The sequence below is a fragment of the Mytilus galloprovincialis genome, chromosome 1, assembly GCF_965363235.1.
Source record: "Mytilus galloprovincialis chromosome 1, xbMytGall1.hap1.1, whole genome shotgun sequence".
Lineage (NCBI taxonomy): Eukaryota > Metazoa > Mollusca > Bivalvia > Mytilida > Mytilidae > Mytilus > Mytilus galloprovincialis.
Genome location: NC_134838.1, coordinates 35566936 through 35594196, shown reverse-complemented (window position 1 = coordinate 35594196; position 27261 = coordinate 35566936). Strand labels below are relative to the sequence as shown.

Sequence of the window (27261 nt, the reverse complement as noted above, 5' to 3'; positions counted from 1 at the left end):
AATTGAAAGAACGTCCAACTTAGATAGACATATAAGTATGTTTCAAATTCTGTATATTAACTGCTGTAACCCATATTTTACATTTTACCTAATACGTCTGTTTGTTCTCCTATACATTGTTGTCAACATAATGGAATTGTATGCGACTGAGATTTATCCCGCTATAAAACTAGGTTTAATCCACCATTTTCTACATTAGGACATGCCTGTACCAAGTCAGGAATATGACAGTCGTTATCTATTCGTTTTGGAGTGTTAGAGGTTTTGATTTTGGAAATCGATTAGGGGCTTTCCGGAGGTCGGTATTTTTGCTATTTTACTTTTTATATCCATTTTGATTTCATTTGCTCTTCAACATTTGTACAAGTATTTTAGTTTTTGAACATTTTGACCTTGCGTATCACTGAAGAGACATTTATTGTCGAAATGCGAAGAAAATGGGATGAGATTGGAACAAATCGGTGAAAATATGGAAATCAAGATGTAACCGTAATGGTCAATCAAATCATGATGGCAGCCTTAAAACTATCAAAGGGATGACTCCAACATAACCAGTACGAATCATTGATACAAAAACTTTCTTGAAAGTTTCAACCCTCTATCAAGGGTTTCATGTTAGAAAACGCAAGCTCCCGAATATCGTATGAACTGGGAGATATATACTTAATATGCAGACGCAGCACGAATGTTGGTACTATGTATATAGAAATAGAAAGTCATAAGTCCATAATAGGAAAGCTGATATCATATATGTTAATTTCTATATTTTTATTAAATCATAAGGCATACTTTACTATATCTGTGGGTATCCTTCTATTTCAATGTCAATGAGAGAGATGAATTAAAAAAAGTTATCAAACTTTCATTTTTGAATGAAAGGATATCATATCATCTATTTAATGATATTGCAAGTTTCTTCCCGAGAAGTAACAATTTGTAATATACCTCATATGAACAAAGAAGAGGAACACAGTAGGTTCCATAAGATATACCGATTGTCTGCTGAAAAACACTAACTAGTTCTCCAATCACAACAAATAACCACATTCATGCATCGTGATACTTTAGATTTCGGATAGGTTTTTTTTTGTTTGAATGAAAGAGAGTTTTGCTTTAACAAAGTATGAGTTATCCCTTCTATTTCAAGCTATTTGTATCTACGGCTTTTTTTTTGTGAATTTGGACCCATTCTTATTTACTTCTTTTTAGTTAATTAAAGTCATAATAAACGAGTGACCGGTGAAAAATAATGTTATTCCAATTCTTGAACCAATGCATACAAACACCATAAATTTAGTCTTCTGTGCACGATTTATCATTTTTTTCGCATACATTTCGTGTAATCGTCAACATTTTTTTCAATCGGTCAGTGCTGTTGTGAAAATATGGCAGGTAATTTAAGTTCGTGTTTTAAAGCCGAAGTATAACGATTGTCACCTGTTTGGTAACAATCAACAAAAACAGCATGGACATTGAGCACCTGTTTAACATGTACAATCAGATAATAGTTTATCTTCAGGACATCAATGCGTATTGCGATCACCAGATTTTACGAAATGGGTCACACTGAGGTCACTTTGCATACGGAAAATATGTCGGGAATTGCTTCCTGGAAAGGAAGTTATAAAAAAACATGTACATTATTTTTTTTAATTTGAGGTTTCTTATGACTTTAACTATTGATTATAATATCGTCTGGTAAATATATATGCATTATTCAAACCCCAGGCACGTTAATATATGTACATAATGTTTTTATTGACAAAATGGTCCAGCTGAACTCGTTGAGAAATAATACTTTCCGTGACCTTTTTGGTGACTATTGTATCCCATGTCGGCACAACCAAGTCCACACCTAGTACAATGGCCGGCGTCAAAGTCCTTTTTAGTGTGGCAAGGTTTTCCACTAAAGGTACATTGTGAATTGATAGATTCTGTGAACAAGTCCAAAACCCTCATATGACTGCAGGCTATGGTTGACGTAAACTCTGAAATCAACCATTTAAAATTTTAATTACTACTTGTTTGGAAACAAATCTTGTGTACAGTCAGGTCAAACTTAGCTTACAGTTTGCTGTTCGGTGTGAGCCAAGTCTCCATGTTGAAGGCTGTATATTGACTGGTTTACTTTTTACAAATTGTGACTTCGATGGAGATTTCATTGGCACTCATACCACATCTTCCTATATCTATATAGCGAAAGATACCTAGGTGACAAACAAACTCATACTTCATGCCAAAACAAAATTGATAACAAACGAAAAGACAAACAAATTCACTAAAAACTACAAGGAAAATTAGGTAGAAATACGCCATAAGGAGTGTGGTTTAGAATTTTTAGCGGCGTTATTTGTTTCCTCTCAAATATTGACGTTATTGTGCAATGTTAAGATAGCCCAGCGAAGAATATTGTAGACATCAGAATGGGTTCATATAAACAACAAGCTAGTTTAATGGACTATTTTCTATTTGACAGTCCGTGTGTTCCACTCCATGCCATCAGTAGGTCCAGGAACTCTCGTAATGTTTATCACTTTTTTTTTTCGCTCGAACGGTTTGATGCAATTTTACGAAAAATGAGATGAAAGGAATTTTTGATATGATCTTTAAATCGTTAAATGTCTGATGTTTCAGAAACGAAATCACTCAAAACATGAAAAGGGTTAAATTCCGGTTTTTGAGGACTTTACAGTTGACTTTTTACAAGGAAAGTGTATTCCCCTGATACACGCATCTTCTGATATGTATTCAAATTCCAAAACAATCATTCCAGCTGACTCATATTGAAGAACATGTCTATTGGATTTAGTGTTTTAAAATCTGTCCTCACCGTTATATGCATAAATAAGTTGCAACTGGATGTTACGCAAACGACAAACAAACCAGCATGTCCGCAGTCAGAAACTTTGTCAGTGTTTGTTTTTGGCATATCTTATTGGTTCTTGAAATGTGGAAATTTGATGATGACGGTAGGTTTTTTAGTGTTTCTGTCATATTCATTTACACCTTATTTAGACTGGGTAAATTAGTACATGCCGTATTGTAAAGACATCTGTCTGTTGTTGAAGACCGTTTGATGATCTCTTGATGCCATTTGAGTATAGTGTCGATGGCTTGCATATCTCTTTTCAATCATAATATAGAAACATATGAAAAATATAAAGTAAAATCTTAATATTCATTTAAAAAGTAAAATCACAAAAATACTGAACTAAGAGGAAAATCAATTCGGAAAATCCATAATCACATGGCAAAAACAAATAACAAAACGCATCAAAAGCGAAACTTATCTTTAGGAAATCGATTTTTAGCGGTATATTTAACAATGCCATAAAGAGCGAGGTTTTGCTAGCCACAATCCAGGTTCAACCCACGATTTTTCTTAAAATATCCTGTACCAAGTCAGGAATATGGCAGTTGTTACCAAATAGTGTGTTTCTATGTATTTTGCATTGCCGTTTTGTTTTTGAAGCACTTCAGTGTTTTTTGTTGTTTCGTTGTTTTCCTTTTATAGTTGATGTGTTTCCTTCGGTTTTAGTTTGTAACCCGGATTTAACTCTCAATCGATTTATGACTTCTGAACAGCGGTATACTAGTGTTGCCTTTATTGATCAACTAAAAGATATCAGATGCAAGCATTTAAAGGGGCACTAGCTGCAAAATTCATGTTCACCGATTTGACTCAAATTCCCGTATTTTATTTATAACAATGTAAAATATTTTTTCCAAACTTTCAAAAGTATAAAAGAAACAATTCACAGGATATGGTCTCAATAAAAAGAAAAATCACAAAAATACTGAACTCCGAGGAAAATTAAAAAAGAAAGTCCCCAATCAAATGGCAAAATCAAAAGTTCAAACACATCAAACGAATGGATAACAACCGTCATATTCCTGACTTGGTACAGGCATTTTCTTATGAAGACAATGGTGGATTGAACCTGGTTTTATAGCTATCTAGACCTCTCACTTGTATGACAGTCTTGTAAGATGTAGCTTCATTTTGTGTGAATTTTAGCCAAGACGCCATCTAATTAGATATCGAGTTGACCTTCTATGGCCATATAAGCGATGTAAACATAAACAACGATATAAATAGATTAAGCAACTCGTGCAATTGGATTTTTATAGGTCTGTTAAATTTTGTATAATAGATTAAAAATTTATGTTTATCGACGTTTTTACCTTTATAAGAATGATTTTGTGTGGATGAAATCAGTTAATCAAATTATTTACCTTTGTTTCACTTTCAATGTTGACATTCTTTTCCTTTAAATACCCGTACACGGACAATGCATGTGTAATTCTACATCTTTCTACGGGGTTAAATTGGAGTTCACATAAATTCGGATTTAATGAGGTCGAGTTATTCACTTGCAAGTGAATAATTCATTATCAATGTTTATTAGCTTATTTGACAAAATTGAACCAATTTAGCTGATAAAAGCAAATTATTATTTCACTATTTCACTTTCATTAATGATTGAACAAAAAAATCATACTTTGGATTTTTTATATATCTCGTAGTGCCCCTTTAAAACTCAAAGTATTATAAAGGTCTATAAATAATAAAAAAAATATAGATTTAAAGGTAGATTCTGAAACTTGTACAGATAGGCAATATTTCGATACAGGCTCACATACGTAGCTAAACTATAAAAAAAAAACAAACAAAAAAACTGATAAAACAATCTGTAATGAATAAGAAATGCAGCATGATGACTAGCTAAGGCTCCGCCAATAGAAATCAAATGATTGCTTTCAAGCCTATGGTTTTGAAATAATTATACCCGATGTCACATCATCTTGTTATGCTGTATTATGAATAAATGGCATATAGGAAGGGACTAGCAAGGAAAATATCAAGATGATCAAAACATCTACAGGATTAATACTGGGTATCTGTTTTTATTTGTAGAAAAATTTGTGTACTTACTTTCGATTTTCCCGGTAATTAAACTAAACAAATGTGTACCAACATCACGTGAACAACCAGGCTGTTTTTCGCCACCATTTGGATAAAAGTCAGCATGACCAATTGCTTTTTCTAAACCAAACCCTATTATTGATTTAAAACAATATAGTTGAGACAAACGATTTAACTAAACACAAAAAGGCAATAATAATAGAGTATCACTGAAGAGACATAGTCAAAATACGCCCCTGGTGAGTAAAATTTATACCTTTAGTATCATATCTACTATGTGGTGAGTAAAACTACCAGGGTTGAGTTCAATATCGTAGCGGCTACGTAGCTGCTATCAATATCTATGTAACAAGTAGTCTATAGCATCACGTTCAATAGTAAAAATCTACATAGCACTACGTAGCTGCTACGATATTGAACTCAACCTTGGTATATTTAATGCTACAACTACCACGTGATCAATATACTTACGCATCTGGTGAGTTATTTGTTGTCGTAATCATGGTTTCGTACCATACCTTACCTTTGCCGATAGACTGGTAATACCTTTAGGGTATTACACTGGTAATACATTTAGGGTATTACCAACCATGTAGCCAGTGCTTTGGACTGTAGAGGCATTGACATATGGATGTTTTATTGAATTTTTTGGTTTTATTACATTTTTAAATCATCGGCGGCGTAAACAAATATACACTCTGTGGTTAAAGTTTTTGAAATTTTAATAACTTTCTTAAACTATCATGGATTTCTATCAAACTTGGATAGAAGCTTGTATATAATCATAAATAGTATCCAGAAGTAAATTTTGTAAAAATAAAATCTATTCTTACCGTATTTTACTCATAAATGGACTTTGTTTTCTGCCAGGAAACATTACATTCACCCTGTGTTTTAAGTTTTTTAAATTTTACTAACTTTCTTAAACGATCCTGGATTTGTACCAAACTTGGACAGAGCTTGTTTATGATCAAAAGCTAGTATCCAGAAAGTAATTTTGTAAACATATTGTTCTTGTTTTTCCGTATTTAACTTATAAATGGACTTCATAAACTATACTGGTTTTTACCAAACTTGGACAAAAGCTTCTTACAATCAAAAGATAATATAGACACAAATATTTTTTTTATTTTTTTTCCCTCATTTTTGCTGAGCCTTCGATTAACAGCAACCCTTACGAATTTTTGGTTTTATTATGAGTAACATATATTTACTCAGTACCGGTTAAAAAACATCTTGTTGTGTCTAACAAAGGTGATTTGTATAGGTCTTAGAGGGACAACATTTTAATTACCTAGCTGGAAAAGAGAATCCCCATCAGTGTGAATAGCTTCTACGTAATGAGCATCAGATGGATCTAACCTCGTTTTGGGATCTTTATTCTCAAACAAGGGTCCAGCTGGATCAAGTCCTGCAATTAAAAGAATTAGATTCGTATATTTGTATGAATCATCAAGACATTAAATTTGCCATTTCAAATCCGAGTAGTTGTCTAATGTTTTGTTTGGTTATTTTGGGGGGGGGGGGGGGGGGGTTTGATGTTGCGTTGTCACTGACTAATATTCTATCTCTCCATTTATTAATCTAAGTACAGATTTGAATATGGTTGAAAAATGCCACTGGTCAATAGATTTAAGTACAATTGTAAATTCGTGGGAGTAGATTAAACAGTTTGCTTCCTTTAAAAACACGTTCATGTGTTATGATTGATCGAAAAGATAATGACGTGTCTTGTCTATGAAAAGAACGGAATAGACACGCGGAAAACTCGAGGCCTCAAAACTTAGATTAGTTGGTTGGCATTTGAACGACTTTTCTGGTAACTAAACAGGGCATATACTTGCTATTTAAGGTCTATAGTCTTATAGAACTTGAAAATGTCTCAATTTTTTAGAGACCAAACAGTCGAGTAATTTTTAAAATAATTAATAACAAAAGTACTAATACATTACATTTTGGAATTTAGGTTGCTCATTTGTGTACCCTACTTGAGTCAATGAATGTATACAGTGTGATTGGAAAAAAATACAGTATCAACTGAACAAATTTCCCAAACTGAGGGATGAATCACATATAATATAAAATATGAAATAAATTTAACATACAGGTGAAAACGAATTTTTGAGAATTGTTTTCAAATTATGTATTCACTGCATGATAAAAGACCTAAAAGCACTAGTGGCCTTGGGTTTTAAAGATAGCAAAAAAATTAAACGGTCCTGATACATATTCAAATTCATTTCTAAATAGTATAATGAAAGTTCTTCAGTTAACTGTGTATGTAGAATTTTTGGCAGTGTTAGAAAGTGGTGAAAATTCTAAAAAGGCTATCTTTATCCCTTATGGGCCAGGAAATACTACCCATACCTAATAATAAATTGCGAACGTATAATTTAGTTTTGATATTTCCGAATGCTACCTGTTATTTTTGCAATTGCTCCGTGTACGTAGGCACCAGCATATCCAGAAATATGTGAGCCTAAACTATGTCCAACAAGATGGAATTTATTGTAATTAGAATGCCCGGTCGAATGTAAAGTTTTCAAAAGTTCTCCAATAGTAGCCCCAACGACTCGCGTATTTGCAGCAGCCTGTATGTAGTTAATATTATCTGCTCCATTGGCCCAGTTGACTGCAATAACATTCATATCATCCTGAATAAGAGAAAACCTTTTCAATAATATCTGGTCTACTCAGTCAAGAATATCAACATGTTGGGTAACAATTTAAAAAAAAAACATATCAAAGGAAAAAAACAGAAATAAACAAAAATAATTCTATGGCATGCATTTTATTTAACAGACCTGTGGAAATTATATTTCATTGCTGTATTATAGACCTTTGACAATCAAAACTACATTAATATATAAAGGTGTATTATATTCAGTGGTGTACGTCAGATAGGCACCAGATCGATCAGAAGCACAATGGTAAGGTTTTCGGCTCTTAGTGCCATATTATATTGTGAGGTTTTTTTTCGTGAAAAGTACGAATGTCTTACGGTTTCTATCTAAACATTTTAAAAAAGTGATTACAGATATCCTAAAAAAAAATAGAACTGTGGAGATCCTGGTATAATTGTAGACATCAATAGATATTTAAAAGAGGGGTGAAAGATACCAGAGGAACAGTCAAACTCCTAGATCAAAAATAAAATGAGAACGCCATGGCCAAAATTATAATTGTACTCTTGTGACATATTTTGGCGTTTACGTTGTATGTAACCTGTTAATTAGACACTCCATAATTTCGGTATGTTACTTCAAACTCGTTTTAGTTTATAAAACCTCCTTTTTTAGATAGTATATTTTGCAACGAATATTGTTTGGTGGAAATTGGCTGCATGTCAGTTAACTGCTAGTAGTCTGTTGTTATTTATGTATTATTGTCATTTTGTTTATTTTCTTTGGTTACATCTTCTGACATCAGACTCGGACTTCTCTTGAACTGAATTTTAAATGTGCGTATTGTTATGCATTTACTTTTCTACACTGGCTAGAGGTATATGGGGAGGGTTGAGATCTCATAAACATGTTTAACCCCGCCGCATTTTTGTCCCAAGTCAGGAGCCTCTGGCCTTTGTTAGCCTTGTATTTTTTTAATTTTAGTTTCTTGTGTACAATTCGGAAATTAGTATGGCGTTCATTATCACTGAACTAGTATATATTTGTTTAGGGGCCAGCTGAAGGACGCCTCCGGGTGCGGGAATGTCTCGCTACATTGAAGACCTGTTAGTGACCTTCTGATGTTGTTTTTTCTATGGTCGGGTTGTTGTCTCTTTGACACATTCCCTATTTTATATTTTATAATTTTATATGCTATATAAATTTTGGAAATCATTTGCGATTAAGGAATATCTATCCCTCGTGTGGTATTTGGCTGTACGAAGATCCTTTTTATTTTGATCCGCTCTTCGACATTTGTATTTGTTTTGTTGCAGTAATATTGGTAGTGGTGATGCTATTAGTTTTCAAATAAGACATGAAATAATATAACTTGCATATACCGACATTTATATTTGAAAATATAACGGACCTTTTTTAACAGCTCTCGTGTCATTGCAACAATCCAATCACTTCTACCGTCATCTTGATAACCATGGGTGATAAACAGTGTTTGCTTACTTCCATCAAAATGTGAATGTCCGATGGTTGAAGCATCGTACGGATTCAGTTGAAATTCGTGCGTTGGGTTTTGTCGAGTATATAATAAAAACTCTGTTTGAATATGGGCTGGAGATTCTGGGAGTTTACCATTTGCGTTATTGTATGGAGATGCATTGCTAAAACATCCAATATGGTCATAGCAGATTTTCCGACTGAACAAAAAACCTATAACAGAAAAATACTAATTCCATATTCATGCATGCATATCAGAAATATTTGTTTTGTTTTTACAACTAAATTATGCGAAATTTACAACAGATAATGATATTTGAACGATATAAATAAAGTTGATAGTATTTTATGGAATTTGATGCGACTGGCATACTAGTGAGAGGTTTAGCTAGCTATAAAAACAGACTCCGCCATTTTCTACCTAAGAAAATGCATGTACCAAGTCAGGAATACGACAGTTGTTATCCATTCGTTTGATGTGGTTGAGATAAAATCACAAAAATACTGAACTCAGAGGAAAATCAATTCGGAAAGTCCATAATCACATGGCAAAATCAAATAACAAAACGCATCAAAAATGAATGGACAAGAACTGTCATATTCCTGACTTGGTACAGGCATTTTCAAATGTAGAAAATGGTGGATTGAACCTGGTTTTATAGCTAGCTAAACCTCTCACTTGTATGACAGTCGCATCAAATTCCATTATATTGTCACCGATGCGTGAACAAAACAAACAGACACAATAGGTAAAAATGTCAAAAATAGGGGTACAGCAGTCAACATTGTGTTATCATCTTAATCAATAAAAACAACAAATGTAACGAAGAAGCACAAAAAGGCATACATCAAATTAACATCCTCATTTTGATTATATTATACGATTTTATTTGTCTATGTAAAATGCACCCATCAAGGAAGGAGGGTTTTGAGTACTGGTGAAAATTGCGCGTTTGAAATTCGCACAGGTAGACATGAAATAATTTTGTCGTTCAAAGTATGACGGGATGCATAAATACAGTCACGCAAAATAGTTATAACAAAAACTGGCTTAACAGTTAAAGTAATAATAATAAATAGAATAATAGTGTGGTTCAAAGTATGACGGGATACATAAGTACAGAGGCACGTCAAATGTATATCACAAAAACAGTGGGTTAACAGTAAAAGTAATATTAATAAATAAAATAATTTTGTCATTCAAGGTATGACAAGATACATAGGTACAGAGTCACATCATGAAATAATTTTGTCGTTCAAAGTATGATGGGATACAGAAGCACAGAGTTACGTCAAAAGGATATCTAAAAAAACCGACTTAACAGTAAAAGTAATATTAATAAAGACAAATAAAAGAATAATATAACACGTTATTAAGATGATAAACAACGTCAGTACGCAAAATCTATACTTCAAGACCATCGTGTATTATTTGTGAAGTTGATACGGAATATTTATCAACAAGTTCTGGGTACCTTCCGATGAGATTTTGATTTTGCCATTTGATTAGGGACTTTCCTTTTTGAATTTTCCTCGGAGTTCTGTATTTTGGTGATTTTACTTATATTGAATTTAGAATCTTATAAATCAGGGAGATGCAAATCAACAAAAAAGGAGACAATTGCTTGAACTAAAACCGGAGCAAGGCCAGGTGGGTAAGTATTTCGTGCTTTACATGTATCAACCACCATACCATTCGAATTCACACTGAATCAGAATGCCATGCCTGATATATGATAGAAGAAAATTATGTTGCTGGGAGGTAGGACAAAGTTATGGATGTCCTAAAAAAAACTTTAACAACAGACTGAACCTAAATGTTAACGCCGCCGACGCTATTAAAGCCGATATGTGAATCTATCATCGCGATGTCCCGCTTTAGCGAAATAAATTATGCAGGTTCGACAAATAAACGCATCATAGAAACTGAAGACTTTAAACAGTATCGTATTTCAAAATTGTATTCTCCAATTCGAGTTTTAAAAATGCATTACCTGAAACAAATACGCTGGACTGCAAAATAAATAAAACTAACAGAAAAGATTCCATTCTTCTATTCATTTACGGCTTATCTGTGAACATTGTAGGTTATCGATTTATGATACAAGTCACGACTTTTCTACAAATAATTGTACTTGGTTTGGGTTAAAAGTTCTATATTAGTTATACTGGTCAATTCCGGAAATAGTGTCAATAAGGTCAAATCATAATTATAATTACTGTATTCACGCGATTGTTTTTTCTGTCTTCTTTTGGTTTCGTCGAAATGCTGTTTAATCATTATTTAACTTTTATGGTTTGGTCTGTGTTTGGTGATATCCATTGGACGTGGCTCTGTACTTATACATCCCGTCATTTTCTTGCTTGTATTATATTTCATTTTTGATCTGTCCGTGTCTTTTTGTTTCTTTTATGTACATGACGTGGATATGTACTTAAACATCCCACTATTGTGTTATTGTTCTATTATTTTTGAATTCTGATATTTTATATTTGATGATGCTTCGTCTATTTACCCTTTTGTGACCGGACTACTTTTTTTTAAGAAAAAAACAAAAAGGACATAGAAAGGCGGCAAGAAGGAAAGTAACATTTCATTAACATTCTGCAGAAGGTATGCCTAAAAGAACTATAGACTGACTATATTCTTTCATACTTTGAACGACCCAACTATTTTATATCTTTTCCTTTGTGACGTTTACATTCTGCCGTCAAACATGCGATTCTACGTCAGTCAATGTTAATCTAACAATTCGGTCACTGAACTGAACTGAAAAAATCTTCAATCTTTTATGATCGTTTGAAAGATGCATGGGAAACCAAACATTCCACAAAATACCCCGGTAGTACAAAATCTTAGTAAAGACTTTCATGACTGGGTTGAAAAGACCCAAGTGTAACTTTCAAATTATCTTTTAAAGTTTTATTAAGAGGCAAATGAGATGTTTATCCAATGACTTGTATACAATCTAATTAAAAACCGATCTCTCATCGCTCCTGTTTCTGATATGTCGCGTGGTCACATGTGAGTGAACTAAAAGTCATGAATTTATAAAGATATGCAAATGAGTTGACGACCTATTAATAAGCCAATTAAAAAAGTTTATGAATTATTATGACTGACGACTTCGTCGTAAATAAAATGAGTTACATCCCTTTGCCTTACGTTAAACTTCCAAGATCGTGGAAGACTCAATTTCATTGGTCGAAAAAGACACACCTACGAGGTCACTCACATGTGACCTCGAAGCGGGTTTCGTTAGATCTCCCACGCGACATATCAGAAACAGGAGCGACGAGAGATCGGTTTTTAATTAGATTGACTTGTATAATCAGTCGATTATATTGCTGTTGGTCTTTGCACGTATTCTGAGCAAGGCCAAGATAGGAGAAACTGGAAACTATTTTTAAGGTTTGAAAAACAATTTTACAAACAATTGTTTCTCGAGGTTTTTACCGCAATATTGGAATATAGAAATAGAAAGTCTTAATTGAATAGGGAAGCTGAATGAATCCGGGTCCGTTCGCGCCCATTCACGTTCGCACCCACTCATGCTCGCCCCCTTTCATTTTCGCACCCTACATGTTCGCGCCCAATATTAATTGGTTTTGTGTTTAACTTTGTCAAGTTTTGGCAAGTAGTATTCTTATAAGTATAATTGTTTTCGTGGTCTCAAAATAAAGTGAGACAGCATTTTTTTTTTTGTGTTGAACAAATCGTAATCATGTTTTGGATAGTGTATTGTTAAAAAAATTATATTCCTTTCTAAATAAAGTGGGATTCTGTCAACGTTTTATTTTGTGTTGAATAACTGTTTATCGTGTTTTGGTTAGTGTATTGCTATAACTTTTGTTTCATTGACTTGTTTCAAAATGAAGTGAGATTCTGACTACGTTTCTTTTTTTTTTTGTTGGTGTGTTGATTAAATTTTATCATGTATAGTAATATATAATAGTGTATTGTTTCATTATTTCAGATCAAAGGGACCAAGCTGTTAAAAACAATTATCTTTTGTGTTTTTCATTTAAAATCTTCAATCTTTTACTCATACCAAGCTATAAATACATTCAGTATTTACACGAAAGCAATTAAAAACAACAATCATGATTTTCCAATCATTCAACTCGAATTTGAATTAAAATTGGGCGCGAACGTGTAGGGTGCGAAAGTATATTGGGCGCGAACGGACCTGATACCCAAGTTACCAAGCTGAATCATGTGCTTTGTTGTAGTGTAGTTCTCGACCGTTCCTCATTGGCAGTTCTAGATGCAATATATGATAGAAACGTAATATAAGCACTGACATGATATCTCATGGGAACATGATTTATTTCTTAGTTTTAGTGGTGTAGTAGCTAGTTCATGTATATTATATTTTTTTCGTATATTGAAATATTATATATTATAAATTAAGCAGTTTTCTTGTTGAATTTGTGTGTTTCATGTCAAGGTCTTTTATTTCAAGATTGATGAGACTGAGATGCTTCGACATCATCACCATGTATACATTGAGGGCTTATTCTCGTTATTGAATGCGGGGACGTATATGCTTATATCCAAAGCATTTCAACTATAGTGGCTTGCTGTCACATAAGCAATCATACCAATCTCAAAACTTCTACATTAACTCCTTTTATCTCAAGATCAATGACATATGCGTTCAACATAGTCCATCTTCAGGCGCGGATCCAGAGGGGGGGTTCCGGGGGTTGGAACCCCCCCTTTTTTTTGGCCGATCAATGCATTTGAATGGGAGTATATAGCTGGAACCCCCCTTTACTCTGGGTTGGGAACCCCCCCTTTTTAAAAATGGCTGGATCCGCCCCTGATCTTGTTTTATCTTGTGAAAGTTAGAATGTGTTTAGTGCAGCGTAGATTTAAAGGATAATGTTATTCTTACTTAGAAGATTCCGTTTCGTCAACCTATGTTAGGTAAATGTGTATAAACAATTTAATAAGGGGTTAATCAATTTACAATCGGTTAAAAATTGGCGTTGAATTGTAACTAATTTGTTACATGTAACAGTGAAAATGTAGGAGGATAGTTGGTTACTGGTCTCTCCGTTCTAGTAATAATCATTATAGAACAAGTGAAAATAAGAAGTGTGTTAACTATTATAAAGAAATAAAAATCCTAATTTATATGAAATATAACACCAACATTATTCTCATGAATTTTATGCAACACAAGATAAAAATATATAATTAAAATTAAAGCAGAACTTCATGGAATTACTATGTACAGCACTAGTATAATAAGAAATTACACAAATATATAGATTTCTAAAAAAACAAATTTTTCATATTGCGATAAACTTTCGAGCATTCAATATCAAATCATACAATATCCACACAGGTACAAAATGAGATGAAATTTAATGTATAACAAGAATGTGTCCATAGTACACGGATGCCCCACTCGCACTATCATTTTCTGTGTTTAGTGGACCGTGAAATTGGGGTAAAAACTCTATTTTGGCATTTAAATTAGAAAGATTATATCACAGGGAACATGTATACTAAGTTTCAAGTTGATTGGACTTCAACTTCATCAAAAACTACCTTGACCAAACACTTTAACCTGAAGCGGGACAAACGGACGGAAGGACAGACGCCGAACGAACGAACGGACGCACAGACCAGAAAACATAATGCCCCTCTACTATTGTAGGTGGGGCATAAAAATAGATAAATAAGTTATGTTCATATTTACAAGATCTATATAGATGCTAGACAATACAATGTCGAAAGATTGGTGGCTGCACGGTGTAACTACCACTAACACAGCTCATTCCCCCCCCTCTATCGTATGCCTTTTAAAATTATTAATATTCAACACTGATCTCAATTATCTTTCTTATTACTAGTATGTCAATTTAAAAAATGAAGATTTTTTTTAATTAATCAACTATTTAACCTATCATGGTCTTAATAATAGCTGCAAAATGGACCAAAACAACTCATAACTTTTAAAGACAGTTTATTGAAAAACGTTATTCTTCACAAAATGGCGCTGCTAAATTCGTTGAGAAGTAGTATCTCCCGTGGCCGTTTTGTTGACCATTATATCCCATTTCAGCACATCCATCATCACATCCGGTGCAAAGGCCGGCATCGAAATCCTCTTTACTGTCGCAAGGTATTCCAATGAAGGCGCAATCTGAATTGATAGATTCTATAAACAAGTCGAAAGACCTCATATGACTGCATGCTAGTGCTGCTGAAAACCCTGAAATAAAAAAAATAAAAACATTAAATGCTATTTTCCGGAAACAAAGCCTCTAATAGATTCAAGATACCTCATGTATATTCATACTTATAATTGTCGAATTAGCATTTAACCAGATCTCTTGATTGTTATATCGTAAGTCTAGGACTTTCTGGCAACGCCATATAGGGAAAATATCAATGAAATTAACAACACATAGACAAAATAATATTATTTCTCAGTCATTTAGGATAATAGATATGGTTTTCCAAAACAAAACAAAAATATTGACATTTTTTTCTCTCGAGAAGAAGTACAATCGTGTAAAGAACGTTAAGATTGATAGCAAATACATGATCTAAACGATCTTCTCATGATCTTCTCAGGATACCTTTTTTTAGCGATGTCGAGTTTTACTCGGTCTGACAAAAGCTTCTCCGAAAAATATTTGATATTCATATAACCTAATAAATACACAGCCGTAGATTTACAAAGTCCTAATTAAAATAAAAGGTGTTAAGTAAAACAGCATGAATTCATTTGGGAACGGGACAACTTTCACGAATTTAAACAAATTATAAATGGGGAATGTGTCCATGGGACACATATGATGCCTCCGCTTGAATATAAGATTATAAAGCGACATAACTATACAACGGTAAAAAAGACACTTCCCAAATGTGAACTTACTTCCCATTCTGCCAGTTATTAAAGCGAACGCAGTAGAATGTACATTAGCGTCACAACCAGGCTGTCGTACACCTCCATTTGGATAAAAGTCAGCATGACCAATTGCTCTATCTAATCCAAAACCTATAAACAGATTTAAATTATATAGTTTGTGACAAACGATTTAACACTTAATTCAAAATCAATATTTCACATTCAGTCCTGCTTACAGATAACTCTTGAGACGTTTATTTTTTTTGTGTCACTTTGGTTGCTTTGGGCTAGCATGTTTTACTTCATTCTAAATTTGTTGCTTAATTTATAATGCATGCTATGTATGTGAGATTGAACTTTGTATACAGATTGATTTCTATGGCAAATTAGACTTTTTTTCATGTAATGTATATGTTTTAATATTCGGTCAAAAGCTCATTAGAGCTTGTGTTGTATATTTAACTTATGCGAATAAATATTTTTTCTTATCTTATTTTATCTTGGTATCACTGAAGGGACATATTGTTGAAATGTGCAACTGGGTAGCAAATTATTTTTTTTTTAGTTTATTATAAAAGTATACTACGGGACCGATCCGTAGGGTTACTGGTGGACTGATGGTTTTTAAAGGTAGCACTAGCGTTTTAGCTTGTGCTTAACAAGAGTGCACACGCTGAAATGTCTCGCCTTCTTTACTAATCATTGATATTATGTTGATAGTCCTAAGTATAAAGCTTTATTACAACTGTCACATCAACTTAACATTAACCAAGATAGCTAAACAAAGACCAATGAACCATGAAAATATGGTCAAGGTTAGATGAACCATGTCTGGCAGACATGTACAGCTAACAATGCTTCCATACAACAAATATAGTTGACCTATTACTTATAGTTTAAGAAAAATAGACCAAAACACAAAAACTTAACATTGTGCAATGAACCGTGAAATTGAGGTCATGGTCAAATTAAACCTGCCGGACTGACATATAGATCATAAAATATTTCCATACACCAAATATAGTTGACCTTTGGCATATAATATTAGATAAAAAGACCAAAACTCAAAAACTTAACTTTGACCACTGAACCATGAAAATGAGGTCAAGGTCAGATGACATTTGCCGCTAGACATGTACACCTTACAATCATTCCATACAACAAATATAGTAGACCTATTGCATAAAGTATGAGAAAAACAGACCAAAACACAAAAACTTAACTATAACCACTGAACCATGAAAATGAGGTCAAGGTCAGATGACACCTGCCAGTTAGACAAATACACCTTACAGTCCTTCCTTACACCGAATATACTAGCCCTATTGCTTATAGTATCTGAGATATGGACTTGACCACCAAAACTTTACCTTGTTCACTAACCCATGAAATGAGGTCGAGGTCAAGTGAAAACTGTCTGACGGGCATGAGGACCTTGCAAGGTACGCACATACCAAATATAGTAATCCTATTACTTATAATAAGAGAGAATTCAACATTACAAAAAATCTGAACTTTTTTTTCAAGTGGTCACTGAACCATGAAAATGAGGTCAAGGACATTGGACATGTAACTGACGGAAACTTCGTAACATGAGGCATCTATATACAAAGTATAAAGCATCCAGGTCTTCCACCTGCTAAAATATGAAGCTTTTAAGATGTTAGCTAACGCCGCCGTAGCCGCCGCCGCCGGATCACTATCCCTATGTCGAGCTTTCTGCAACAGAAGTTGCAGGCTCGACAAAAACTGGCATGGAAATTGATTTTTTTTCTTTATAATTGCTGTAATAAAATTTAGCGATGATTTTAAGAGGGAATGTATCCCCCTTAAGAACAGCTCTTTTTTTCTTTACTAGGTTTTGTTTTAATTAATTGTCCTTTTTTATTTTATCAGCGCTTTACTTTTGTACAAGGGTTTTTAATTATTTTCCACGATTATTATTGGAAAGACATATTTCAAAGGGCCTTTTAAAAATAATTGATCGGCACTGATTTTCAAACATGTTCGATACATTGCAGAAATACAGCATAGATACGAGTCTAAATTGAAAACTACGTTCAAACCTATGATTGCGTTGGATAAAAACCGCAATTTTTATACGTGTGCATGTAAAACAAATTTCGTTGTAGAAGGGTCTAAATACAGCACAAACAACATTTTCCAAAAGACCAAAAAAGTGAAAAAGTATATTTAAACAATACGCATTTGAATAACAGTTCGAACAACTGATGTTCTTTAACCCTGCAGACTGACATAGGCTTCATGAACATCTAGAAAGCTTGTACACGTTAAAGCGTTAACAATGACATTTCCATATACATAACATTTCCAAGGGGCATAACTCTCAAATATCAAATATTTGATTGTTAGTAATTTTCGATCTTGTTCAATACATTGCTGATATAAACCTACGATATCAGTTTTTATAAAAAAAAAGATCTTAAAAGAATTTTAGATGTGAGATCTCTAACAAGACCGGACGGACAGACGGACGAAAAACCAGTATTTCTAAGTCTCATGCAAAGCGTCGCGTTGGGGACAAAATTGTCATGTTCGGAATCATTTCGTGACTTCTAGCTCTACAAAATATCAAGAGTATTAGACAAAGGGAAAATAAATTATCTGCTTGTTCTAGTTTCTGGATGTAATAAACCATATACTGATATAAGCCCTCACACATGAGAATATATTTTAGATATATAAAGAAAAAACACTTGGAGTAAGCTGTCAATTTGAACACTGCATAAAAATAAGCAAGAAGCGGGAAAACTCAGAATTTGCAAACTGCAAGTATACTCATCCTGTTGCTTTTTATGATAGTATAGCATACAATAAATTTTAGTTACCGAATTGTAGAAGAGAAGCTCCATTAGTGTGTATAACTTCTACGTAATGAGCATCAGATGTGTCTAATCGTGTTACGGGGTCTTGTAACTCAAAACAGGGCCCAGCTGGATCAAGTCCTGCAAACAAAAGTCATAAATAGTATCTTTGTGGAACTTTTGAAACATTTTTTGAAACTATTTTTTCACTGAAGGACTCACATGAGGCATAATAGTACAATAAATTTAACAACAAATATAATTAATGCATGAACAAACATATATACATATGAAGTTGATGTAATTTTAGCTGGAAATTGAACTTAATAAATATGATTATTTGAATACAGACATAACAATTTATAACAAGACAAAATTCCTACGAGTTAGCTCCCTTGTTGGTTTTCAGTATGGATAGTAAAACATACATGGATTGTATCATAGTTGATAAATTATACCAAAACAAGGTAAGACAATCATAGAAGTGTTTAGTATGTGGTATAAAAATATAACATGCAATATCAAATCAGTCCTATTCATAAGAGTCGCTTGAAAAAATACTTGATTAGCGCTCATTTTTAAACTCATCCCAGACATAGTTTACATATATTCGTTGGTGCAAATTTCATAACAATTCTATATTCTTTTATTCAAGATTCCAAAATCCGTAAAAGGGGCATTAGCTCAGAGATGTATTACTGCGGTTTTTGTTTTTGGTTCAATCATTTATGAAAGTGAAATAATCAGTTTGGTTCAATATTGTCGAAATTAGCTAAGAAACATCACTTGTTAAATAATTCACTTGCAAAGAATAATTCGACCTCATTGAATCGATATGCATGTGACTTAACGAAATCACTGAAACTTAACGTTTCATCGTATCTATATATCCAACAACAAAAAAGCAACTATGTATTTATGAATTGATTGCAAAAATATAGTTGAGTCTAGTACTTTCTGAATGTTACCTGTAATTTTTGCTATTCTTCCGCCTACGATGGCACCTGCATATCCGCAAATATGGGCGCCCAAACTATGTCCAACGAGATGAATTTTGCTGTAACTTGTTTGTCCTGCAGAATGAAGATTTTTTAAAAGTTCCCCAATAATAGCCCCAACGACTCGCGTGTTTGCCGCAGACTTTGCATAGATAACGTTATCTGCTCCATATTGCCAGTTGACTGCAATAACATTCATGTCATCCTAAAACAAGACAAAAGTTAGTTTTGAAGAACATCTACAAACTTTTTGAGTCAGAATTAAAATTGTGGATGGCGAAATTGAAGATTTGTGTTATAGAAGGTCTGGATGAGGATTCCTTCGATTCTGTATTCTTGAATTTTTCAAGTATTTTTTCTCTATTCTTGAAAGTATTCACAAGTCTTTTTACACCTATTTTTGCCCATTTTTCTGTTGTAATAATGTGTATTTTTCACATTTTTCCGTTGTAATAATGTGTATTTTGCACATTATTCTGTTGTAATAATGTGTATTTTACCCATTTTCTATTGTAATAATGTGTATTTTGCCCATTTTCTATTGTAATAATGTATATTTTGCCCATTTTCTTTTGTAATAATGTGTATTTTGCCCATTTTTCTATTGTAATAATGGCATAGTATTTTTTTATTCTTAGAATCCCATCATGACCCTCACATGACAGTCGGTGAAGTGGTATAAAAAAGTATGTAGAACAAGAGAATGATAATTCATTTCTCATATTTATCGCGTTTAATTTTTATTCAACATAATAATGCAACTTATTTTTTTTTCTGAGACAAGTGCCTGTGGTAGTTTACCTAACCTAAAAATGACTTCACGGTTCAGCTAGCAAGCAACCTAACCAAAGATGTTACCATTACCTACACACTCAAGGTATTCTGCTGTAATGTGTGTAACATAACTAACCTTTATAAGAAGTTCGTATTTTATGTCCTGTAGCAAATCACTTGTAGCGTAGTCGTTGTAACCATGGATGATAAATACTGTTTTCTTACTGCCATCGAAATGTGAATGGCTGATGTTTGACACATCATACGCATTCAGTAGAAACTCCTCCGTTGGATTTTGTCGTGTATATAATAAAATTTCTGTTTGAATATGGTCTGGAGATTCTGGTATTCTACCATTAGCGTTATCGTACGGAGCTACATTGCTGAAACATCCTATATGGTCATAACAAACTTCCGGATTCCTATTGAAGAAAAAACCTGTAACAGAAAAATACAAGTTTATAAATTTGAGATAGGTGCAATGTCTGTTGCGCTCTGCAATATGATATTGTTTAAAACATCTGGTATTCGTGTTTGGATTTTTATCATTGTTTGTTTATTATACAGTAGCAAATAAAATGCAAATACATTTCAAGTATTTGCTTTATTAAAAAAGCTTCTATGACATAAGTGTGAGCCGTGGGTTTCAACGTATTTAGCAAGTTCTGGTATAGATTTAGGGCAGTAGTAAAGAAGCGGCTAAAATTGGTTTTAGATAATGTGTCTATTGCTTCGAAAACTTAGTATAAGAAATAATCTGTTACTCTACCACAAACTAAATGCAACAGTGACTAATCTGAATGATAGCCCCTTCTGTGTCAGAATATCCCGCATTTTCCATATTATCGGATTTTAGACAACCATCATTCGAGTAAGTGCCAAAACTTGTCTTATTACGTGCTTTTTATGATATTATTAACAACAAAGCACTGTCACCCAAGTTGCGACACAATGAGGATCTGCTTATTAAACTAATGTCTGACATCGTGACGTCAGACGGAATGAGACTACAATGCCGCCAAAAAAAATAAGGTCAATGACATCAGCTTTTCAAGCTTTTCAGAAAAAGCTACAAGTTTTCAAAATACAAGTACATATTTACCAAACTTACAGAAAAACACAAATACTTGCCATTTTTTTTTTTTAGAAAAGTTATATTACAAGCCGTTTTAATTGCAACGCAATGAACGCTGTCGTATTAGGCTGATATCCAGTTGGAATTTAACAAAAGAAATTAAATTCTTTATCATGAAAGGAATAAAAGAACGAAAAAAGTGCATTGCAAAATTCAGTTAAGTTTTAAAATTTTTTAAAACGTACAACGCATTTGAATTTTATTGATCTGGGGCATGCTATGCCTTAAAACTTTTCCAGATGCACATGTTTATCTGTAGTCATTACATTTAGAGGTGAAAATGCAACGGTTTATTTCTTCCTCTGTGATATTTTATCCTGAAGATAATTTGTCCCGGTTATTTTTTTCCAGGCATGGTATTTCACAGGTTGATTTTGTCCACAGGAGTATAAATTTATCTGTGTTATGCGTATAGTATATATGTACCGGTATATATTTGCCGTACTATATTTCACAGAACCGTGTGAAATAGAGTCCCATTAACTACTATGCACAACAAATGGAAGTTTTTAACGACCTTGACTGGCTATACAGCCCTTGCACGGTCGGTCTACTATGTAAGTTACTCACAATCAATATATACCTGACTGTAATTATAAAATGTTTCACAAAGGTAGACCAAATTTGCATAATTTATCAAAGGGAGGTAATTATGAGCAATTTATATTTTAAAGATATTAATATAATATACACATGGAAAAAAGTATTGCAACACCAAATTGAAATTCAAATTAAAAAAACACTCTTTATTTTTTTGTGATATAATTTGTTAAAATAGAACTAGTTAAACATTATTTAAATATCATCTGAGTTTAATCAATAAATATCGACTCGATAAGTTCTTATCTGCGCATGCAGCTACTGTACTCGTAAACAATAAAACAGATGTTTTAATCCTCATTGTTTTCAACACTTTAAATAACCAAGTTTATAAAGTTATGTGATTGACACCTTGTAATTGGTCATCAGCAACTCATAACTGCAGCACGATGTCAGATAATCAGCATGAGAGAAGCAGGTATGTCGCTGTGACAATTGCACGTATTGTTGGTCATCCCCATTCCGCTATAAGTCATTTTGAGAATAAAAATCAGGCAACAAACGATGTCAAAGACCTTCCGAGATCAAGAAGACCCCCTGTAACATCTGCTAGGGAAAATCAAGCATAATGAAGGTTGGTCAGAAGGAAACCCATTGCAAACAAGACAATCCTAAAAAGAGAGTGATGACCATACAGGGAGCCTTTAAACAAGAACTGTTCGAGATCGGCTCATCGCTACTGGTTATCGTGCGATAAGACCATTTCAAGGACCTTTGCCTACGAACAGACACACAGTTGCCCGTATCCAATAAAGGGCAGGCAGGGCTCGCCAAAGTTGGAAATTAGCATCGTGGAGGAAGATCCATTGTTCCAATGGAATTCGGTTTATCTTCCTTGGCCCGATCGTAGCCCGAATTTGAACCATTTCGGGCATATATGGGACAATATTGGGCGTAAAGTGCACGAAAGGACACCCCAGTTCAAACAAGTCATGAAATAAACAATACCCTTCGTCAGAAATGGTTGCTGCTACCTTCGCAACAAATTAGTCGACTTATGGCAGGAATCAGAAGACGTTAAGATGCGGTTATCCGTTTGAATGGAGGCTGCGCACAAAGAACAAATTCTTTGGCGTATAACGATCAACCATGATGTGAACAATCATCTAAAGATTAATTTTGAAATGTCTGACGTTGTAAAGTTCGACTACAGTAAAAGTTGTAAAATGCATTTTTTTTGTACTAAAAACACTTCTTTTTGTTATAAAAATTTTGGTTAGATAAAACATTTTTTTTTTCATATTTTTTTTTTCGTTTTAATACCAATGTTATCATTAACTACGTTTCAATACTATTTTACAAATATTTTATCATATTCCATCCAAAATAAGAGGCTGGTTTTTCAAGTTTTTAAAAATCAAGGTGTTGCAATACTTTTTTCCATGTGTATATATTTCTGAATCTATTTTATAGAGAATTTTTTCCTTAAATCTTATTTTTTATGATATTCATTTATATAAAAAGATGACTTACAACTTGATTTAATAAGACAGATAACATTTCACAGGTAAAAACTATCCAGCTGTTAAACATGCTTTTGTTCCAATATATTGTTATGCTATGATTTATCTGATTTCCATATAATCAACAACTACATTTCTGTCCCCAGACAAAACTATTTATATAGTTAAAAATATCATCATAATCAAATTCTTCTATTACTGTTAACAGTAGTAATGCAACTTTACATCCCAGCTCCTTTGTGATCTGAGCCGGATCACCCCTACCAGATCACCCCAGTTTGAGTTTCTTTGTTATGCATGCTTTCTTTTGTTCTGGAACATTTTGGCGGGAATGTCAAATCCACTATAAAACTTATATTCAATTATACGGAAAAGATTTATTTCAAATACACTATTATTATTTCATAGTATTTTTAAAGGATAAGTTTTTTCTAATAACTATTCAATAAGTTAACTATCCAGATAGAATTTCACGGCAAAGGAAAAAATATCCCAGGGAAATATTTTCCTCCGGATAAAAAAATAACAGCAACTACTGTGACATTTTTTTTCTCCGGATCAAATTTTACCCGGATATAATTTTGCTTTACAAAAACACAGCCATTTTAGCCAAAAGATCCACATGAAACTTTAGTTTCATCTTTTCTAAAAACATAATTCCCGAGTACAGATAACTTTTTTTTCGAGACCGACAGAAGATTAGATAACACCAGTGGCGGATCCAGAACTTTTCCTAAAGGGGGGGGGGGGGCGCTGACTGAACTAAGGGGGACCCGCTCCAGTCATACTTCAATTATTTCCTATATAATCAACCAAATTTTTCCCACGCCCGCCCCCCACCCCCCTGGATCCGCCTATGAACACCTTAATTTCATTTGATAGACACGGTTATCTGGGTAATTACACGTAACTCGTCTACTCAATTTTAAAAATCTCCTAATGTTTGCCGGTTTCTAATGTCACTCTATTTCTATATCAATCAATACAACTAACTCTCATTATTACATACGGGAATGTCTCAAACATTTGTCAAAACTGTATGAGCTTATTTCATGTTGGCATCTTTTCAAAATTCACAGATTTATCTATCATAATACTTAGAGTAAACTTTTTGATGTAAATACGGCTTTATTTTTCAATTCCTTCTAGTGAATCTTAAATATTCCCAAAGGCAAAGAGATATTAAAATATTAATTACCTGAAACAAATACGCTGGACTGCAAAATGAATAAAACTATTAGAAATGAGTCCATTCTTCCGTTCATAGAAAACTGTTCAAACATCGATGTGCTCAGAAGAAGACCGCTTTTGTCAACTGTGGATTTTTTTCAGATCCTTTTAACACTGAACGGTCAGTTTTATTGGTCAATTCGAACCATTGGCCTCAAATAATCTCACAAGCCCCGCCCAGATAAACATCACGTATTGGAATCAAAATATATATACAATATAATAGTAACGAGTATTCATCTGCATGAACGGGTTTATCGATTGTATAGTCGGTTGTGAACATAACTATCCATGAACATAATTATCTCGACCCAATTTTAATGAACGTCCTTATGTAAATTTAAAATTTCATTCCATTATTTGACCTGTAATTGTTTCCTTTTTTTACACATTGTGACATGGGTAGAGATTTGTCTCATTGGTGCTCATACCACATCTTCTTATTTCTATTGACCTTTCAGCGAATAAGCACCAAAATGCAGAAAGACAATCAAAATTTAGTTTTTTTTTACATACACATATAAATACACTCAATAATGTATACTCAAATTGCTGATAGATACTTCCTGAACTTTGTATGCTGAAAAAGATACATGAATGCATTTCCACACACGGGTGGATCGGGGATGGGGTTAAGATGTCTTTCACTACAATATTTATTTTATAATTGGATGTCACTGTCACAGTTAAAAAATAGGCAACATTTGATTTTCATACTTTTCAGACATTTATTACATAATTTTGTAAATTCAGTATTGCAATATTTCACTTACATATTTTGGGGTTTTTGTTATTGGAAAAAGTTTATGTCAATTTTAGAAGATTAGCAAGCTTATCTAATATCATGTTTCGATTTGTTTTTTTTTCAAATTGCGACATTTTAATTCAATTCATCTATTATTCGTATATGTTTAATTCCATAAATAAGTCTGTATGTTCTATTGTTAATTTTTTCTATAACCCTTTTTATTTGTCACTTATTTAAAGAAATATTTGACATGTCTATTCAAGTATTTTTTGGTTTGTTATACAAACAGTTTTATTACTTCGATATAGCAGATTGAATTTCTGCTGAACCAGAGAAATATAAATATATATATATGCTATGGCTGACCTATGAAAATTATACATAGCGCTAACCAGAGCCGTGTTTTGTTGCAAGAATAAGTCCCAGAGACAGAGTCGGTGCAGACTAGTCGTATTGTTTATTGTGTGTTTATGCCCGGGTACCAGGCCAACACATAACCCAGTCAATATCACACATGGAAATAAATATTCTGTTCCTAAATATTAAACATATTCAAAAATATTCTGGCTCGTTTCGCTCGTCACAATTAAAAGTTTTCCAAAAAAGATATGCCCTGTCTTTGGTGACGTTTTGTATTACAATGAGAGTAATCTATGTATTACTGGTAAATTATTAAGTCAGGGATTTCGTTACCACAAATTACATAAAAGCTTTACTAAATACTTAAATAGACACAACATTTGGTTTGCATGTTTGGCTGTACTTTTAGAAAACTTCCCATTTTTTACTGTGATGTTGTTTACCGAGCCCGTAGATTTAGATACGATTCGTGAACTCGTCAACTCTTTAAATCCACTTATTCTAAAAGGTTACCAATCTTTGAATATATGTTTCATTGGAATAAATATTAATTTTGTTTTCAGTAAATTAGAACCAACCTAATAAATGTTGTTGTTATATACATAAGCACATTCACGGTTGTCGATACCTGTAATCTGGCATTGTACAGGGTCATGTTTTCTCTGACTGTTAAATATCTCTTTTCACTAAATCCATTGGATTTTCAATATGTACAGATTAATATTTCAGTCTTAGATACATGATTTTTTTTTAAATGATTAGTTGTTATTGGCTTTTAACAAGCAGTCAGTAACTTTGAGTACCCTCGGATCTGTAGTTAGTGCATTTTTTGTTTTAGGGAGTTATAAATATCCTACCATGTCCGGTCTGTGTTTGTGTTACTTGTTTTTTATGCTTTGTATTGATTTGATGAGACCCTTTTTTCAATGGTGGCGGGGTTGAACATGTTTGCGGATGTCCAATTGGCAAACATATTCAACCCCGCCACCATTTTATATGTGCTGGTCCAAGACAGTAGTCTATAGTTCATGTCGTTGGTTAATGTTTCACTCTGTAATATTTGTTTTTCATAAATTGTTTTATTATAAATAAGTCTATATAAAAAACGAGAAACACCTAAGAACCACACCAGTAAACGACAACCACTGAACAACAGGCTCCTGACTTAGGACAAGTACATAAAAAGGTAGCGGGTTTACATGTTTTAACCT

General features: G+C 33.3%; 3 protein-coding genes across 3 annotated transcripts in view; 1 reads left to right on the top strand and 2 right to left on the bottom strand.

Moving 5' to 3' along the window:
* LOC143072814 (DEP domain-containing protein 1A-like) overlaps nt 1–27261 on the top strand; it is a 249246-nt gene that overhangs the window by 60694 nt on the left and 161291 nt on the right. The gene's annotated exons all lie outside the window — the stretch shown is intronic.
* LOC143072780 (pancreatic triacylglycerol lipase-like) lies at nt 1738–11182 on the bottom strand. Its single transcript, XM_076247882.1, has 6 exons — nt 11040–11182; nt 8963–9258; nt 7347–7581; nt 6222–6338; nt 4937–5059; nt 1738–1988 (listed from the first exon to the last, which is right to left on the bottom strand). Exons 1-6 carry the CDS (start codon nt 11104–11106, stop codon nt 1756–1758), a joined length of 1071 nt encoding a protein of 356 aa, XP_076103997.1. The 5' UTR covers nt 11107–11182; the 3' UTR covers nt 1738–1755.
* Nucleotides 15010–25065, bottom strand: LOC143072772 (pancreatic lipase-related protein 2-like). Its single transcript, XM_076247871.1, has 6 exons — nt 24911–25065; nt 20651–20952; nt 19711–19945; nt 18767–18883; nt 15945–16067; nt 15010–15275 (listed from the first exon to the last, which is right to left on the bottom strand). Exons 1-6 carry the CDS (start codon nt 24993–24995, stop codon nt 15040–15042), a joined length of 1098 nt encoding a protein of 365 aa, XP_076103986.1. The 5' UTR covers nt 24996–25065; the 3' UTR covers nt 15010–15039.

Bases quoted from the DNA above. Each gene is read 5' to 3' on its own strand.
- LOC143072772 (XM_076247871.1), bottom strand. From the start codon at position 24,995: ATGTTTGAACAGTTTTCTATGAACGGAAGAATGGACTCATTTCTAATA. The intron at 19,946-20,650 runs GTTAGTTATGTT...GTCTTGTTTTAG, and splicing joins AATACGAACTTCTTATAAAG to GATGACATGAATGTTATTGC. The intron at 16,068-18,766 runs GTAACTAAAATT...ATCTGTTTATAG, and splicing joins AGCTTCTCTTCTACAATTCG to GTTTTGGATTAGATAGAGCA.
- LOC143072780 (XM_076247882.1), bottom strand. From the start codon at position 11,106: ATGAATAGAAGAATGGAATCTTTTCTGTTAGTTTTATTTATTTTGCAG. The intron at 6,339-7,346 runs GTAGCATTCGGA...TTTTAATTGCAG, and splicing joins AGCAATTGCAAAAATAACAG to GACTTGATCCAGCTGGACCC. The intron at 5,060-6,221 runs GTAATTAAAATG...AATCAATAATAG, and splicing joins GGATTCTCTTTTCCAGCTAG to GGTTTGGTTTAGAAAAAGCA.